The following is a 21,728-nucleotide window of genomic DNA, read 5'->3' on the forward strand; positions in this document are numbered from 1 at the left end:
ACAACACGCACACACGGACACGCACACACACGCACACACACACGAACACACAGACACGCACAACGCACACGCACACACACACACACACGCACACACGAACACGAACACACACACACACACGAACACACACACACACACACGAACACAAACACACACGAACACACACTCACACACACACACGCACACACGCGCACGCGCGCCGCGCGAAAGTAATGGGACGATTCTAATATTTTCTCGATTATGATACAATTGCCGACTCCGATTCCTTAAAAAATCTCTAAATATTTAACCATAAAGGGGTTAATATTCATTCCCAATCATAGTAAAAACATACGTTAAATTTGGGGATATTTTTTTTAAGCGCAATGAGAGAATGATCTACCGATTTTAGCTTCAATAAATTTACTATTTTATCATTACTACCTACAGTGGAAGATTTTATTTTTAAACAAAATCACATAAGAAAGATATCAAAAGAATCGTTTTTAGCATCGGAAAAGACCGATTGCCCCCAAATTCCAATTTTTCCGATTTCCGATTCCGAGTAATCATCCCATATATATATATATATATATATATATATATATATATATATATATATATATATATATATATATATATATATAGCAAAAATGGTAATTAGCAAAAACCTGAACAAAGTGCTCAATAATATTGCAGAGCAAATATATATATATTTTATTAACTTTTTATCTGCTTAGTTACATATGTTTCGGTTATCGAATCGTATCAATGATCCAGCAACTTCGTCAGACTTTAACTTCTGTTAAAGTCTGACGAAGTTACTGAATCGTTGATACGAATCGGTAACCGAAACATGTGTAACTAAGCAGATAAAATAGTAATATATATATATATATATATATATATATATATATATATATATATATATATATATATATATATATATAGCCTTTGAGCTATCGCTTCGGTCAAAATCCGACCTATATTCCCGCGATCACTTAAGGTCTAGCTTTTAATCCAACCGGAAGTATAGATCATCTTTCGATATATTATTTTGACCAATAGATCTGTTATCGTGTGACATATGTAATTTGTCTACTGAAAAGTAAATGAAACATTGAGCACTGTCACTAACCTCGTTGGATACCTAGAACTATATATATATATATATATATATATATATATATATATATATATATATATCTTATATATATATATATATATATATATAAATCCAATGAAACGCGCGTGATTAATAAAGACTGCTCACTACAGGACAGAGCTGGTGTATAGTTTGTTTATGTATGAAACATTATTGGTTACATATTTGCATACATGTTTCAGTGGAATAACACGTCATCACACCAAAAACATTGCAATATCGATTCTTTTTAAGTCTGATCATCTTACAATTGTGATCAAGCTAATGAAAACTGCCAACGCAAAATAATAAACTTTCCCCAACATAAGACTTTCATGTAATTTCACGGTTAACCCGATCGTCAGAAGACTATTACTGGAATTTTTTTCTTCAGTCTATTTACAAATTTCTATTCAAATTTATAAATACCGTAAGATAAGCCAATTCATCATTGATTATAATTAGATAGCTCTATCTTGAAGAATATTGAGAACTTTGTACTGTGCAATTTCTAACACCTGTTCCATTCAGGTTTGGCGAACCTGCTTTTAAAACGAAATATATATACACACATATACAGACAGACGCGAACTCACACACGAAAACACACACATATAAACACACACACATACAAACACACACACACAATATATATATATATATATATATATATATATATATATATATATATATATATAACGTGTGTATCTGTGTTTTAATATTAGAATTCCGACCAATTATATATATATATATATATACAAATATATATATATACAAATATATATATACATATATAAGAAACACACATATACATACATACATACATACATACATACATACATACACACACACAAAAACATATACATACATATATAACTATAACGTATGTGTCTATATTTTTATATTCGAAATAAACTTTCGACATCATATTATATATATATATATACATATAGGAAAAACACACACATGCATAAACATATATATATATATATATATATATATATATATATATATATATATATATGTTCTTGGAAAACCGCTTTTGGAGAAATGAAAAATTCAATATTGACATAAAAATAATGATTGTTCTACGTAAAATGTATTCAAGTTTTAAAACATTAATTGTTTAGATGAATAAATACTTGGATCTTGGAATATAGCTCAACATTTTTTCATATATATATATATATATATATATATATATATATATATATATATATATATATATATATATATATATATATATACGTAACGACCAGTGTGCTCAGTTTCGTAAGTCAGAGCCAATATTCTTTAATGTTAAATGAACACCGTACATCAAATCGGTGGTCCATCGATAATTTTAGTTTAACGAAAAAAAAAAAATCATCCATATTATACCAAGTGTACTGGACAAAAGGTATACTTGGTAATTTCAGCTCTGCTGATTTTCCAATGCTTTAGTGAAACGGAAGGTATCGATGGACGATATATATATATATACGTACATATTCGAGGGTTTTTATTATAAATTTAAATAAACATAAAACAAAATAAACAAAGACGAAAATAATTGAATTATATTTAAAATTATATCATATATATATATATATATATATATATATATATATATATATATATACATATATATATATAATCAACTACCGACGCCCGAAGTTAAGAATTCGTCTGTCTTTTTGCCTTTTTTTCCTCAATATTTCGGGCCAAATACTCGACGGCTCTTTTTTTTTTTTTAGTTCAATCAATGATTGTTTTCTTCAAATTTTCAATTGTAGTGGTCCAATCAGATGCAATAACCGTGCTGCGGTACCCGAGCTGCAGCAATCGACTCACAATTGTAGTAGTAGTAGTTGTAATAAAATAGTAGTATTAGTAGGAGTAGTAGTACCAGTAAAATGTCGTTATGATCAACAGGTATTATTAAGCAGCCAATGAGTTCGTATTTCCGGTCACGTGTCAAAGATGGCTGCCAAGTGTAAGAAATGTGGCCCACGTGACTAGCAGACAGTTGGCCGTGGTAATCTGAGCTATGGATACACGTTCGGACATTTTTAGGGTGACTTGCGTCTGCGAGGGCAACTTTTCGGTCGAGCTGGTCACTGTCGAGCTGGCCCCAGCAACATCATGTCCAGTAGCTTCTCCTTGATTGCTACCTGCAACGAAATAAAACGAAACATGTTTATTCAGATGAAACAAGAAATAAATATTATTACTACTAGAGGGGGTGGGGGTGGACGCTCCCGGCCTTGCTGGATCGTAAAATACGCTTAAATATATTTTAATTCAAGCAGATTTCCTATTTATGATTACAGAGCCAACTCACTATTGAATATCATATTGTGACTAATATATAGTAGCGATTTCAAAAGTTTGATAAAAATATATAATAATATTTACAAAACTAAGATGTTAATCGCGTGTTATCCATTCTTATATCGCAATGTCGTTAATATTATTTTTCTAAGAATTTACAACTGGTTGAATTACAATTTGTTCAAAATTTAATCATGATAAGTTAGAAATTATATTTTTATGATTCCCTAGTAATTAAATTATCGTTATAATTCGTGTAAATTTATTTCCAACTAGATCCCAAAATTCGAAACTTATAGTGCAGAGGTAACCCCTTGTTACATGGAAAGGGTTAGGGTTAGGGTTAGGGTTGTCCCCTTCCCATGTAAATAAGAAGAATACTAGATAAGTGAAAATGAGATTAGGATAAGTCTAGAATCGAACCCTGTAGGCAAGAATGTTAGAAATCAAGTCTATTCTTAATTCTTTTAGAAATCTGAATATTAAATATGTCAGTTAAAAGAATGGACAATGCAAATTAAAAATATATTCTTTAAAAATAGGTTTGATATTAGAATTGAGGATTCTTTTGTTTGCCAAAATTATCTTTGGACAAACATATGTAAAGCCACGTGAAAATTAGTCACGTTTGGAAACACTTCTGATGTCATAAACAAGGGACATTTCTCAATATAGGATTCTATGAATTCGGAGTCAGAGTTCAGAGTCAGTTAATCAGCCAAGAGTTGACATGGTCAGTTGGAGATGAGAGTCCCTTAGAGGCGAAGGGTAGAAGATTTAGACCATGTAGATCCAAGCTGGATTCCAGACTTCATATGTTGTAACTGTTCTCTGTGTCATCCTTCATCACGAACGAAAGGTAATTGTGTTTATCATCTTATAATGAACATTTTGTAACCCTTCGAAGATTGTGTATCTTCCCTCCTCTGTGTTAAGAACTTACTTCATATATCACCCACTTCGTATTAATACGAAACCCCCAAGAATTTTCACAGTCGTCATGATGTAATATATATATAAATGTCATAACAATTCTAATATCTGTGTTATAAGAACTGTTATATATATGAAGTCTCAAAGAAGCATCATCAGAACTGTATAAATGTCTCCATCATCATCATCATCATCATCATCATCATCATCATCATCATCATCATCATCATCATCATTACATCTGCATTACATGTTGTCCCCAGCATGAACCCCTGTCATCCCCAATATGCCCCCGCTACACAACACCCTTTTTTCCTGCCAAAACATGGCGACTTTTAAACCTGACGAAGGTCGGAAGTTACATCAACCGAAACGTTGTGCAGGTAAAGATGACAATATTTGTCCGATCAATCTAAATAATACTAACATTCATACCTTTGTATAAAAAAAATCAGGACTTTAAGCGAAATTTGGTTTTTGAGTAAAGTTTTTTTTTCGTCTTTGGAATTATCCGTATCTGCTTTCTCTTCTAAACAACAACAACAACAACAACAACAACAACAACGACGACGACGACGACAAAATAATAATAATAATAATAATAATAATAATAATAATAATAACAATAATAATAATAATAACAACAACAATAATAATAATAATAATAATAATAATAATAATAATAATAATAATAATAATAATAGTAATTTAAAAAAAAAAGGCTTTAAAAAATATTTAGTGTAAAAAAACTGCGCCAGGATCGTGATGAAGTCTTTGCCATAGTAACGGGGGGTAATCTCTCGAGCTGAACATATGAACCGGTTCTCACCAAGATCTTTGCTCACTCCTGCGACTTTCGTGTTTAGTCCGGAATCAGATTCAGACGCAGCCAACACAGTGATTACAATAAACACAGTGATTACAATAAACACAGTGATTACAATAAAAGCATGCAAATGGGTACAAAACACTCACGCACTTTCTACCTAACTCATCTTTCGGCCCTGTCGGTGGGGCATTAGAATACGCCGACTGCCCCCCCCCTGCAGAGGGTAAAAGTCCCTCAATGGGGGTCCTGGATATGACCTTAAACTATATCCAGTGGTGAGGGCCCCAGCTTGTGGGCTTTGGGGAGTGTGGAGCCACCCTTTAATTACCATTGCTCCCAGGTCCACTCTGACCCGGAGTGGTAGTACCTGTTAGGATCCCAACTATGGGTTAAATAGAAACCAACTTGAAAACAACAAATATATTCTATTAAAATTTTTTTTCTTCAAAATCTTTGGATTCGGCATTAAATAACCCGAAAAGGGTTGATATGTCGTAAAACAAAAACAACCAACCAACTCATCTTTCTTTCTATTTCAGAGTAACAACACATTCTTGCACTCTCTCCTAACCTGTCTCTCTTTCCATTACACAGTACTCTGAGACCTTTACGTAACCTAGCGTTCTCTATCCAAAAATATAAAACATTTCTATACTCTCTCCTAACCGATCTCTCATTTTCTTTCCATTACAAAGGAGTACACAGTGCTCTGACATTCTTACCCAACATATTCCAGTTTTGACGTTTTTGAATTTTTGAGATGAAGATTAGTTATTCGTATTATTTGGATTCATCGGACTACTGTTCTCATCTTGAGTGTCATTTTCACAACGTTTCGGTCGATGTAACCTCCGACCTTCTTCAGGTGTATTTTGTCGAAATCGGGAATTTAGACGAAATTTCGAGCGGAACCCTTTATTTACTTCACGAGGGTAGCATGCTCTTGTTCCGTCAGCCATGACTGGATAGAGGTCCTAAGTAATTCACAATTGTATTTTTCGGTCGCCCACACTGAGGATTGAACCTTCAACCTTCAGGAGGATATCACTTTTTACAATTGATTTTTCCAAGCACTCTAACTACAGTGTCATGGGTCCTTGCAGAAAAAAATACAACTTAGGAATTCTATCCAGTCATGGCTGACGGAACAAGAGCATTCTACCCCCGTGATGTAAATAAAGGGGTCCGCTCGAAATTCCGTCCAAATTCCCGAGTTCGACAAGATACACTTGAAGAAGGTCACATCGACAGAAACGTGTGAAAGTCACACTCAAGATAAGAACAGTGGTCCGATAAATCTAAATAATACGAATATACTCTTTTCTCTTTCAAAGGAGTATAAAAATATTTACGCTCTTCCGTAACTTAAAGGAATACACAGTACGCTGAAATTCTTTCCTAACCTATCTCTCTCTTTCAAAGGAGTAAAAAACATTTTTACACTCCCTAGATGAGTTGGCCGAAACATTGTGAAACAATAAAGCAACAATAAAGATGAGGATAACAGTCCGCAAAAAAGAATAATAACACAAGTTATGAAGCATCATCTCTAAGGATTCTAAAAACAACAATGCAACAACGTACATATATGCAATTATAATCTATAATATAAATTTCATCTGTCTGTTTAAATGTGTGTGTGTCTGTCTGTCTGACTGTCTGTATGCCTAAAACTTTCGACAGTGGCGACGAATTTTCACGAGATCAGTATCGTTTTGAAGCTCGACCCTTCCGATGAAAAATATCGAAAAATTGGCTAAAAACATTAATTCACCCTCAACTGAGTACTTTTCTACAGAGAGGGGTCGCTTTTTTCGCCGATATTTTCGAAAGTGATCTTCTCTTTTCGATTGTCTAGGCTTAGTTTAAACCTTCGACACTTCTGGTTTGGCGATGGACGCAAGAACAAAGATGTCACGTTTTTTTTCACGTTCTTTTCCTCCTTGCGTACGGGTTCGAGCCTGCCTGCCTACTACCACTTTTCTTTTTAGCTCAACATACACCTCAAAACACCCGGGAACGCCGGGCACCCAGGCTAGTCAGAAAAAAAAAAACTCACTACTTCAAACCTAAACGTTCTGTTGTCAAAACTCAACTAAAAAACTCGACACTATACTGTCAAAATTCAACTCTAGAACACGACATACTGCTGACAACCCTTGCTACTCTGACTTCCAAATTAAAAATCCCTCAAGTTATTTGAAAAAATTAGGCTTTTAATATCTAACCAAAAGCATATCATTTGCATATTAGGTGACAATATCGCAAGCATATAAAGAGAAAAAGCGGCCATTTTTTGTTCTTTTTTTCTTTTTGTCTACACAGAACTCTGCAGGCTGCATACAAACAGGTTTGTACTAATTTATCAAATGTTTAGTTAATGGTGGATGCTTCGACGAATTACAAGATTTTGTACACCCTCAACGTAAATACCCCCGTCAAACCCTACATGCAGCAAAGTCCCACCCCATACACAGTGAAAATCACTAGATGTAAGAAAGCCTCCTACTTTAATAGTTTCTTCCCTAGAACTGCTAGCCTCTGGAATTCCATTCCGGGTTCCTGTTTTCCCAACTGTACTGATATGCAGAAGTGCAAGTGTAAGGTGAACAAACATCTTGCTGCTCAACTCCCTACATAATGCTCCTGTAGATTATGTGTCTGATAGTAGCCCCCTACATCAAAGTGGCACTGTGCCATGTTTTGGGTGAAAATGTAATAAAAAATATTTTAATGGAAACATCAAACTCTGGGTGGGAAAAATTTAGTTGGAACAAAATAGGAATAATCATTTATGTGCCATTTTACCGCTACTCCATAGACTGTAAAACATGAAAAGAATTATAAAATAAATAATTTTACACATTAAATTTAACTTATACTATATTTTTGTGTATTGATATTCATATTAAAAACCTTTTTTTCTATTGGAATTTATTTGCTTCTCCACGAAAGCAACATGTGACACAAGGTCGTTTTTAATGTGGAGTTAAACCAGCTCCTCAAAAGAAGGGCAAAAGGGCACTCTGGTTGGGACCCAAAATAATAATTGTCACAGTATGGAGGGGTTCTCCTCCCTTGACCAAGGACAGATTACTTAAGTGCAGCATTAGAACAGATAGTTGATGGGCAGTATTAATGCTGGAGTCCCTCAGGGGTCCATACTGGGCCCAACTCTCTTCCTGATCTACATCAATGATCTCCCTAAACACATACTAAAATCTTTCGTTGACATCTATGCTGATGACACGACCATCTATGGCAACACATCAAAGGCTTTAAATGATAATGTTCTCTCTGATTCACTCTCCTCTGATCTTGAGCGCGTGGTACAATGGGGAAAGAGGTGGCTGATTACCTTTAATGCATCTAAGACCAAGCTCCTATCTCTACATCATAAACGCTCTGATCCCCATCTGACATCAATTGAAATGGATGGCTCTCGTCTAAGGGAGGCCCCAGGCTTTGATAAGCTCCTGGGTTTGACCTTTACACCTGATCTTAAATGGAACACATACATCAAGTCTGTGGCCAAGGTTGCTGGGAAAATGGTGGGATCCTTCTATCGCTCCAGAAGATATCTCACTAATGATGCAATTCTCTATCTGTATAAAAGCCAAGTACGTCCAAAGATGGAGTACTGCTGCTACATCTGGGCGGGGGCTGCTAAAAACAGCCTATCTTGCCTTGACAGAGTACAAAATAGACTCCGTGGCTTGGTGGGGGATGCCCTTTTCTCTACCCTGCAACCTCTTTCCCACAGAAGAGACGTAGCGAGCATGTCATTGTTCTATCGTTATTTCCATGGAAGGTTCTCGTCTGAGCTCCATCCTCTGGTCCCCCCTCGCCAATCTTTTTAAAAAAACACCCGACTCGCTGAAACCACCGTCAATAATTTCCCCCACTCCTTATCTGTGCCTAAATCAAAACGTAGATACCATGAACAAAGCTTCTTTCTTAGAACTGCACGCCTGTGGAACTCTGTTCCGCTTGCCTGTTTCCCTCCCGACTTCAACCTGGATGTCTTCAAGTCCAACACAAACAAATTCCTGATGAACCGCCCCCCTAAGTAATGACACCTCACAATTTCTCCAATACTATTGCTACACTATCCCTTTGATTACTGTACACACAATACCCCTTATCCCTGAGTGGCCATTGGCCCTTGAAAAGTGGTGAACTCCATGTAAAACAAAAGATACTACACTTTAATCCCGGCTCGAAAGCCAAGAACAATAGAAAAAGGCAAGCATTTTTCCAGTTATTGTATTTATTTGCTTCCTCACTGAACAAATTTCCAAAGCATGTGGACCCGACCTCATCCCAGCTGTGCTATTAAAAAAGTGCTCAGCCGAAGTAGCTCCAGTTCTCTCCAAACTCTACAACAAATGCCTTAATGAATCTTGCTTTCCGAGCTGTTGGAAAACTGCTTCTGTAGTACCAGTATTCAAGAATTCTGGCGAAAGAACTGACCCATTAAATTATCGCCCTATTAGCCTCCTCCCACTTTTCGCCAAAATATTTGAGACCTTAATTAACCATGCTCTAGTCCAGCACCTTACAGATGCTAAACTTCTGACCGACCATCAATATGGATTTAGACAAGCCCGTTCCACGGCAGACATCCTCACTGTAATCTCTGAACGCATATACCATTCACTGGACAAAGCGGGAGAGGGCAGAGCGGTAGCTCTAGATATATCTAAGGGTTTTGACAGGGTATGGCATTAGGGTCTCCTCAGGAAGATTAGATCTTACGGTATCACTGGTAGAATACTTAACATAATTAAATCCTTCTTAGAAAAGAGAAAAATCCAGGTTGTCCTCGACGGTCGTACGTCTAAACAATATAATATAAATGCGGGGGTGCCCCAGGGATCTATCCTTGGTCCTCTGCTGTTCCTGATATTCATAAATGACCTCCCCGACAAAATTGCCTCTGAGATGGGTATATATGCTGATGACGCCACACGCTATAGCAGGCACGACAGGAAAACAAATGAACATATATCTAAAGTAATGGCAGAAACACTAAAGGATGACCTCAAATCAGTAGTGGAATGGGGACAAAAATGGATGGTAACGTTCAATGCCACCAAGACAAAACTGGTTTCATTCAATAATTACAAGAAACCTTCTCTACCACCTATAGCAATGGCCAACAACTCTTTAGCTGAGAGTACGTCTTTCAAGCTCCTTGGCCTAACGTTCACAGGAAACATGAGCTGGAACAATTACATCGAGGGCATTGGCAGGGCCGCTGCGAGGAAGGTGGGCTCTCTCTACCGTGCTAGAAAACTTCTAACACCCGAAAGTATCCTGTACCTCTATAAGGCCACTATTCGCCCATGTATGGAGTATTGCTGTCATATTTGGGCCGGTGCATCGGCTACTAGTCTCTCGATCCTTGACAGGGTTCAAAAGAGAGTCGCAAATCTGATAGGCCCTAAACTGGCATCAAAACTTCAGCCTCTGTCCCATCGTCGAAACGTTGCATCCCTCTGCCTGTTCTACAAGTATTATAATGGTGAATGCTCTGAAGAACTGCAAGCACTTGTGCCCCCACGACGTGAACACCCTCGACAGACCCGACAAGCTACAAAATCCCACCCCCACACTGTAGAGATCCCTAGATGTAAAAGATCTTTCTACTCCAGTAGTTTCTTCCCCAGAACTGCTAGACTTTGGAATTCCATTGCAGGTCCCTGCTTCCCCAACTGTACTGACATGCATAAGTTCAAGTGCAACGTGAACCAACATCTCGCTGCCCTAATCCCTACATAGTACCCCAGTAGATGTTTCCCCTGATAGTAGCCCCCTACATTAAAGTGGCAATGTGCCTTGTTTGGGGTGAAAATGTAATTAAAAAAAAAAAAAAAAAAAATTTGGCATGAGGCCGTTTTTTAATGTGGAGAGTGAGGGAAGGGAGACCAATTCTCCCCGAGGGTCAACTGGATAGTGACAATTGGCATGAAGGGTTTCCCCTACTTTGACAAAAACTGATTGCTCAAAAGCAATGGTCTGACATGTGGAGTTGCCCCCACATATGGTCTTTGATTGCAGTATCTGCCGGAACAGATACTACATTTTTATAAGAGAAAAAAAGATCTTGGCCCGAAGGCTAAGAAGTAAAAAAGCGAACATTTTTTTCTGTTTATTTAAAATGAAAATACAACTTTGTTATGTATGAGTTGTGGAATTGCATTCACCTGCAAAAGATCCAGCTAATTTGCATATTCTTTTAAACATTCATTTTAGTTAATTCCCTAGTAGATTTTTCGGTTTTCTTATGGAATGATCACCTTTAGTTAACTATTACGTGTAATTATAGTCATGCAAATATTCTACATGATTTATACTTGCATAATATTTGCGTAAAAAGGTTATAGTAAACACAGACCTCTTTCTATATATATTTATGTATGCGATATATATTTGTTAAAATTTTTTTTGCCTTTGTTAAAAAAAGTTTTTAGTCTATAGGAGATGAAATTTAATATATAGGGTATTCGAACCCATGAGAAACTTTATATTTAGGTTTTAACCGTGGAAAATCGGTGCAAAAGTGTGAAAATAAAGTAAAAAAATTGAATTTGCCAGGTGAAGGTCGAACGACGGCATTACGAATATGCATGCGTAACGTAATAGCTATTGGTTCATGTTTTTATTTTTAACCGTGCAGCAAACATGTCTCATAGCTCAGTCATTAACGTCAAAGGAAAAAGTAAATCGTCAGCTAAACGTTTTAGTTTCGATTCTCGGTGATGGTGCACGAGTCAGTTTTTTTAAATTTTTTAAATAATTACTATATATTGGGTCCAATATAATATAATAATGAATACGAAATCTGCATTAATGAAAATATTATATTTAAGCGTATTTTACGACCGGGCAATGCTGGGAGGTCTGCTAGTATTAAGATATTTTTTTTATATTTCAAATATAACTCTAACCCATTAATTATAGCATGTTGGATTAAAAAAAAGTTAAAAAGGCTGCGTACGTACAATATAAGAACCAAGCTGAAATAATAAGGTTATTAATTTTATTTTTATTGCGGACTATTTTCCTCATCTTTTCTTAGTTGTTTCACGACGTTTCGGCCAACTATTCCTCCGGCCTTCGTCAGGTGGTAACCGCGACGGATAGAAACTCTGAATCTCCTGACAGCATTCACTGCCTTCCATAGTTGTTGTCGTCTCACCACGTTTTGGCCAAGTAAGCCTCTGGTCGGCTTTGGGTAGGATTGAAACCGCTATCTTCAGACAATTCTCACCTGGAACCGTAGAGATTCAACTTATCTATCAACTGCACCACGGGCCCCGAAGGGCGATCAAGGTTGAATTTTTGGTCTTACAAATTCATGTTTTTTTTAAATCTGATCTGCCATGATTGGGTCCGTACCGAATTGGATAATGCTACGCAATAAATAAAACATATAATAAAATGATATGTACCGAATGCCATATCATTTTATTATAACGTTATTATTTGAAAAACAATTCTTCACATGTGGAGGGGAGGATGTTTTGTTAACTACTCTGTACTTTCATCTAACAATTTAATAAACAAAACGGTATTTATGCAGAATACGGACCATACTGAGCATTATTTTGAAACCGCTTCTTTTAATGTTATATTTGTTTTCAGAATTCCCGAAAACCTATAAAAGTCGTCATTGTAAATTTTTTTTTGTTGGAGTTGGAACGAATCTTGATATTAACCATGAAATCCAACAGAATCTGGTAAGCATTCAGCTTCCGATACAAAACCTAATTGTTTCGTAGATTTTTCTTTAGTTTATCAACCAATACTAACTCAATAGCAAGATGGCGATAATATCTGAGATGCTAAACGCAATAATTATGCCAACGTACAACGTAGATAATCAATTAACGTCATTTTGAAGATGCTGATTACGACGAATCAAATAAGAAATTCCATTTGTAATACCATTGAAGCGCGTTCTTCATCATTCATTACGCAATTTCTATCTTTCAGAGTGATGAAAATCTTCCGTCTCATACGACAAAGCCATTCTGCGCACTACACCATCTGATGTGTCTACACAGTTTGAAGATGGAATTGGTTCTCCGGATGCAAGCATGGGCGGGTGATAGGGAGACCTAGGTTTGCCCAGTTGCCAGGATCACTCTCTCACGGCGTTGCAGACGCAAAGACAAGCCAATAAGGTTAGAGTGAGCGCAACTGGAGGAGCTGCCGGAAAGATTCATTATCTGCCTATCAGGGCTCCAAGCCGAATTTGTTTTTGTCGCAGTTAACTCCCTTAGCGTTTGCCTTTTGGCATCCACAAGGCAGTGGAGTTATTCGTCCATAAATCGTAAAAATTTGAAAATATTTCCAATTTTGACGAAAATAACGAAGATCCACATTGTAGTTATGATTGTATAAAAAAAAAAGATGAAAGAAAAAAATCCTTAAATGATTTTCCCTAAAAAGAGTGAAAGAAACGCGAATTCCATAAAAATTTACAAAATATTTCCAATTTTAATGTGAAGTAAATAAAGTGTTCCGTTGGAAATTCCGTCCAAATTCCCGAGTTCGACAGAAACATTCCCGAGTTCAACAAGATACGCCTGAAGAAGGTGGGAGGTTATATCGACCAAAACGTGAAAATCACACACAAGATGAGAACAGTAGTCCGATGAATCGAAATAATACAAATTTGTCTGTTGACAAAATTCGTCTGTGTTGATTTGATATAATATTAATTTGCATATGAGGAGAGTGTGTTGATTTGATATAATATTAATTTGCATATGAGGAGAGTGTTTTGATTTGATATAATATTAATTGGCATATGTGGAGAGTGTGTTGATTTGATATAATATTAATTTGCATATGTGGAGAGTGTGTTGATTTGATATAATATTAATTTGCATATGAGGAGAGTGTTGATTTGATATAATATTAATTTGCATATGAGGAGAGTGTGTTGATTTGATATAATATTAATTTGCATATGAGGAAAGTGTGTTGATTTGATATAATATTAATTTGCATATGAGGAGAGTGTGTTGATTTGATATAATATTAATTTGCATATGTGGAGAGTGTGTTGATTTGATATAATATTAATTTGCATATAAGGAGAGTGTGTTGATTTGATATAATATTAATTTGCATATGAGGAGAGTGTGTTGATTTGATATAATATTAATTTGCATATGTGGAGAGTGTGTTGATTTGATATAATATTAATTTGCATATGTGGAGAGTGTGTTGATTTGATATAATATTAATTTGCATATGAGGAGAGTGTTGATTTGATATAATATTAATTTGCATATGTGGAGAGTGTGTTGATTTGATATAATATTAATTTGCATATGAGGAGAGTGTGTTGATTTGATATAATATTAATTTGCATATGTGGAGAGTGTGTTGATTTGATATAATATTAATTTGCATATGAGGAGAGTGTGTTGATTTGATATAATATTAATTTGCATATGAGGAGAGTGTGTTGATTTGATATAATATTAATTTGCATATGAGGAAAGTGTGTTGATTTGATATAATATTAATTTGCATATGAGGAGAGTGTTGATTTGATATAATATTAATTTGCATATGTGGAGAGTGTGTTGATTTGATATAATATTAATTTGCATATGTGGAGAGTGTGTTGATTTGATATAATATTAATTTGCATATGAGGAGAGTGTGTTGATTTGATATAATATTAATTTGATATGAGGAGAGTGTGTTGATTTGATATAATATTAATTTGCATATGTGGAGAGTGTGTTGATTTGATATAATATTAATTTGCATATGAGGAGAGTGTGTTGATTTGATATAATATTAATTTGCATATGTGGAGAGTGTGTTGATTTGATATAATATTAATTTGCATATGAGGAGAGTGTGTTGATTTGATATAATATTAATTTGCATATGAGGAGAGTGTGTTGATTTGATATAATATTAATTTGCATATGTGGAGAGTGTGTTGATTTGATATAATATTAATTTGCATATGAGGAGAGTGTGTTGATTTGATATAATATTAATTTGCATATGAGGAGAGTGTGTTGATTTGATATAATATTAATTTGCATATGTGGAGAGTGTGTTGATTTGATATAATATTAATTTGCATATGTGGAGAGTGTGTTGATTTGATATAATATTAATTTGCATATGTGGAGAGTGTGTTGATTTGATATAATATTAATTTGCATATGAGGAGAGTGTTGATTTGATATAATATTAATTTGCATATGTGGAGAGTGTGTTGATTTGATATAATATTAATTTGCATATGTGGAGAGTGTGTTGATTTGATATAATATTAATTTGCATATGAGGAAAGTGTGTTGATTTGATATAATATTAATTTGCATATGAGGAGAGTGTGTTGATTTGATATAATATTAATTTGCATATGAGGAGAGTGTGTTGATTTGATATAATATTAATTTGCATATGAGGAGAGTGTGTTGATTTGATATAATATTAATTTGCATATGAGGAGAGTGTGTTGATTTGATATAATATTAATTTGCATATGAGGAGAGTGTGTTGATTTGATATAATATGAATTTGCATATGCGGAGAGTGTGTTGATTTGATATAATATTAATTTGCATATGAGGAGAGTGTGTTGATTTGATATAATATTAATTTGCATATGAGGAGAGTGTGTTGATTTGATATAATATTAATTTGCATGTGAGGAGAGTGTGTTGATTTGATATAATATTAATTTGCATATGAGGAGAGTGTGTTGATTTGATATAATATTAATTTGCATGTGAGGAGAGTGTGTTGATTTGATATAATATTAATTTGCATATGAGGAGAGTGTGTTGATTTGATATAATATTAATTTGCATATGAGGAGAGTGTGTTGATTTGATATAATATGAATTTGCATATGCGGAGAGTGTGTTGATTTGATATATTATGAATTTGCATATGAGGAGAGTGTGTTGATTTGATATAATATGAATTTGCATATGAGGAGAGTGTGTTGATTTGATATAATATGAATTTGCATATGAGGAGAGTGTGTTGATTTGATATAATATTAATTTGCATATGTGGAGAGTGTGTTGATTTGATATAATATGAATTTGCATATGTGGAGAGTGTGTTGATTTGATATAATATGAATTTGCATATGAGGAGAGTGTGTTGATTTGATATAATATTAATTTGCATATGTGGAGAGTGTGTTGATTTGATATAATATTAATTTGCATATGTGGAGAGTGTGTTGATTTGATATAATATTAATTTGCATATGTGGAGAGTGTGTTGATTTGATATAATATTAATTTGCATATGAGGAGAGTGTGTTGATTTGATATAATATTAATTTGCATATGTGGAGAGTGTGTTGATTTGATATAATATTAATTTGCATATGTGGAGAGTGTGTTGATTTGATATAATATGAATTTGCATATGAGGAGAGTGTGTTGATTTGATATAATATTAATTTGCATATGTGGAGAGTGTGTTGATTTGATATAATATGAATTTGCATATGAGGAGAGTGTGTTGATTTGATATAATATTAATTTGCATGTGAGGAGAGTGTGTTGATTTGATATAATATTAATTTGCATATGAGGAGAGTGTGTTGATTTGATATAATATTAATTTGCATATGAGGAGAGTGTGTTGATTTGATATAATATGAATTTGCATGTGAGGAGAGTGTGTTGATTTGATATAATATTAATTTGCATATGAGGAGAGTGTGTTGATTTGATATAATATTAATTTGCATATGTGGAGAGTGTGTTGATTTGATATAATATTAATTTGCATATGAGGAGAGTGTGTTGATTTGATATAATATTAATTTGCATATGAGGAGAGTGTGTTGATTTGATATAATATTAATTTGCATATGTGGAGAGTGTGTTGATTTCATATAATATTAATTTGCATATGAGGAGAGTGTGTTGATTTGATATAATATTAATTTGCATATGAGGAGAGTGTGTTGATTTCATATAATATTAATTTGCATATGTGGAGAGTGTGTTGATTTGATATAATATTAATTTGCATATGAGGAGAGTGTGTTGATTTGATATAATATTAATTTGCATATGAGGAGAGTGTGTTGATTTCATATAATATTAATTTGCATATGTGGAGAGTGTGTTGATTTGATATAATATTAATTTGCATATGAGGAGAGTGTGTTGATTTGATATAATATTAATTTGCATATGAGGAGAGTGTGTTGATTTGATATAATATTAATTTGCATGTGAGGAGAGTGTGTTGATTTGATATAATATTAATTTGCATATGAGGAGAGTGTGTTGATTTGATATAATATTAATTTGCATATGAGGAGAGTGTGTTGATTTGATATAATATTAATTTGCATATGAGGAGAGTGTGTTGATTTCATATAATATTAATTTGCATATGTGGAGAGTGTGTTGATTTGATATAATATTAATTTGCATATGAGGAGAGTGTGTTGATTTGATATAATATTAATTTGCATATGAGGAGAGTGTGTTGATTTGATATAATATTAATTTGCATGTGAGGAGAGTGTGTTGATTTGATATAATATTAATTTGCATATGAGGAGAGTGTGTTGATTTGATATAATATTAATTTGCATATGTGGAGAGTGTGTTGATTTGATATAATATTAATTTGCATATGAGGAGAGTGTTTTGATTTGATATAATATTAATTTGCATATGAGGAGAGTGTGTTGATTCGATATAATATTAATTTGCATATGAGGAGAGTGTGTTGATTTGATATAATATGAATTTGCATATGAGGAGAGTGTGTTGATTTGATATAATATGAATTTGCATATGAGGAGAGTGTGTTGATTTGATATAATATTAATTTGCATATGTGGAGAGTGTGTTGATTTGATATAATATGAATTTGCATATGAGGAGAGTGTGTTGATTTGATATAATATTAATTTGCATATGAGGAGAGTGTGTTGATTTGATATAATATTAATTTGCATATGAGGAGAGTGTGTTGATTTGATATAATATTAATTTGCATATGAGGAGAGTGTGTTGATTTGATATAATATGAATTTGCATATGTGGAGAGTGTGTTGATTTGATATAATATGAATTTGCATATGAGGAGAGTGTGTTGATTTGATATAATATTAATTTGCATATGAGGAGAGTGTGTTGATTTGATATAATATTAATTTGCATATGAGGAGAGTGTGTTGATTTGATATAATATTAATTTGCATATGAGGAGAGTGTGTTGATTTGATATAATATTAATTTGCATATGAGGAGAGTGTGTTGATTTGATATAATATTAATTTGCATATGAGGAGAGTGTGTTGATTTGATATAATATGAATTTGCATATGTGGAGAGTGTGTTGATTTGATATAATATTAATTTGCATATGTGGAGAGTGTGTTGATTTGATATAATATGAATTTGCATATGAGGAGAGTGTGTTGATTTGATATAATATTAATTTGCATATGTGGAGAGTGTGTTGATTTGATATAATATTAATTTGCATATGTGGAGAGTGTGTTGATTTGATATAATATGAATTTGCATATGAGGAGAGTGTGTTGATTTGATATAATATTAATTTGCATATGAGGAGAGTGTGTTGATTTGATATAATATTAATTTGCATATGAGGAGAGTGTGTTGATTTGATATAATATTAATTTGCATATGAGGAGAGTGTGTTGATTTGATATAATATTAATTTGCATATGAGGAGAGTGTGTTGATTTGATATAATATGAATTTGCATATGTGGAGAGTGTGTTGATTTGATATAATATGAATTTGCATATGAGGAGAGTGTGTTGATTTGATATAATATTAATTTGCATATGAGGAGAGTGTGTTGATTTGATATAATATGAATTTGCATGTGAGGAGAGTGTGTTGATTTGATATAATATTAATTTGCATATGTGGAGATTGTGTTGATTTGATATAATATGAATTTGCATATGAGGAGAGTGTGTTGATTTGATATAATATTAATTTGCATATGTGGAGAGTGTGTTGATTTGATATAATATTAATTTGCATATGAGGAGAGTGTGTTGATTTGATATAATATGAATTTGCATATGAGGAGAGTGTGTTGATTTGATATAATATGAATTTGCATATATGGAGAGTGTGTTGATTTGATATAATATGAATTTGCATATGAGGAGAGTGTGTTGATTTGATATAATATTAATTTGCATATGAGGAGAGTGTGTTGATTTGATATAATATTAATTTGCATATGAGGAGAGTGTGTTGATTTGATATAATATGAATTTGCATATGTGGAGAGTGTGTTGATTTGATATAATATTAATTTGCATATGAGGAGAGTGTGTTGATTTGATATAATATTAATTTGCATATGTGGAGAGTGTGTTGATTTGATATAATATTAATTTGCATATGAGGAGAGTGTGTTGATTTGATATAATATTAATTTGCATATGAGGAGAGTGTGTTGATTTGATATAATATGAATTTGCATATGTGGAGAGTGTGTTGATTTGATATAATATGAATTTGCATATGAGGAGAGTGTGTTGATTTGATATAATATTAATTTGCATATGTGGAGATTGTGTTGATTTGATATAATATTAATTTGCATATGAGGAGAGTGTGTTGATTTGATATAATATGAATTTGCATATGAGGAGAGTGTGTTGATTTGATATAATATTAATTTGCATATGTGGAGATTGTGTTGATTTGATATAATATTAATTTGCATATGAGGAGAGTGTGTTGATTTGATATAATATGAATTTGCATATGAGGAGAGTGTGTTGATTTGATATAATATTAATTTGCATATGAGGAGAGTGTGTTGATTTGATATAATATGAATTTGCATATGAGGAGAGTGTGTTGATTTGATATAATATGAATTTGCATATGTGGAGAGTGTGTTGATTTGATATAATATGAATTTGCATATGAGGAGAGTGTGTTGATTTGATATAATATTAATTTGCATATGTGGAGATTGTGTTGATTTTATATAATATTAATTTGCATATGTGGAGAGTGTGTTGATTTGATATAATATTAATTTGCATATGTGGAGAGTGTGTTGATTTGATATAATATTAATTTGCATATGAGGAGAGTGTGTTGATTTGATATAATATTAATTTGCATATGAGGAGAGTGTGTTGATTTGATATAATATGAATTTGCATATGTGGAGAGTGTGTTGATTTGATATAATATGAATTTGCATATGAGGAGAGTGTGTTGATTTGATATAATATTAATTTGCATATGTGGAGATTGTGTTGATTTGATATAATATTAATTTGCATATGAGGAGAGTGTGTTGATTTGATATAATATTAATTTGCATATGAGGAGAGTGTGTTGATTTGATATAATATGAATTTGCATATGTGGAGAGTGTGTTGATTTGATATAATATGAATTTGCATATGAGGAGAGTGTGTTGATTTGATATAATATTAATTTGCATATGTGGAGATTGTGTTGATTTGATATAATATTAATTTGCATATGTGGAGAGTGTGTTGATTTGATATAATATGAATTTGCATATGAGGAGAGTGTGTTGATTTGATATAATATGAATTTGCATGTGAGGAGAGTGTGTTGATTTGATATAATATTAATTTGCATATGAGGAGAGTGTGTTGATTTGATATAATATGAATTTGCATATGAGGAGAGTGTGTTGATTTGATATAATATGAATTTGCATATGAGGAGAGTGTGTTGATTTGATATAATATTAATTTGCATGTGAGGAAAGTGTGTTGATTTGATATAATATGAATTTGCATGTGAGGAGAGTGTGTTGATTTGATATAATATGAATTTGCATATGTGGAGAGTGTGTTGATTTGATATAATATGAATTTGCATATGAGGAGAGTGTTTTGATTTGATATAATATTAATTTGCATATGAGGAGAGTGTGTTGATTTGATATAATATTAATTTGCCTATGAGGAGAGTGTGTTGATTTGATATAATATTAATTTGCCTATGAGGAGAGTGTGTTGATTTGATATAATATTAATTTGCATATGAGGAGAGTGTGTTGATTTGATATAATATTAATTTGCATATGTGGAGAGTGTGTTGATTTGATATAATATGAATTTGCATATGTGGAGAGTGTGTTGATTTGATATAATATGAATTTGCATATGTGGAGAGTGTGTTGATTTGATATAATATGAATTTGCATATGCGGAGAGTGTGTTGATTTGATATAATATTAATTTGCATATGCGGAGAGTGTGTTGATTTGATATAATATTAATTTGCCTATGAGGAGAGTGTGTTGATTTGATATAATATTAATTTGCATATGAGGAGAGTGTGTTGATTTGATATAATATTAATTTGCATATGAGGAGAGTGTGTTGATTTGATATAATATGAATTTGCATATGCGGAGAGTGTGTTGATTTGATATAATATTAATTTGCATATGCGGAGAGTGTGTTGATTTGATATAATATTAATTTGCCTATGAGGAGAG

At 33.1% G+C, this 21,728-nt stretch overlaps 1 protein-coding gene across 2 annotated transcripts in view; it reads right to left on the reverse strand.

The window, feature by feature from the left end:
• Positions 1-2,874: 2,874 nt before the first annotated feature.
• Positions 2,875-21,728, reverse strand: part of LOC145269875 (carboxypeptidase D-like) — a 1,225,495-nt gene continuing 1,206,641 nt past the window's right edge. For both annotated transcript variants that reach the window (XM_080125621.1, XM_080125622.1), the window contains exon 11: positions 2,875-3,276. In XM_080125621.1, coding sequence (XP_079981747.1) covers positions 3,080-3,276 — 197 coding nt within the window. In that variant the 3' untranslated portion in view covers positions 2,875-3,079. The remainder of the gene's footprint in view (positions 3,277-21,728) is intronic.

The sequence above is a fragment of the Euprymna scolopes genome, chromosome 45 (assembly GCF_053919585.1).
Source record: "Euprymna scolopes isolate OS-2025 chromosome 45, ASM5391958v1, whole genome shotgun sequence".
NCBI lineage: Eukaryota > Metazoa > Mollusca > Cephalopoda > Sepiida > Sepiolidae > Euprymna > Euprymna scolopes.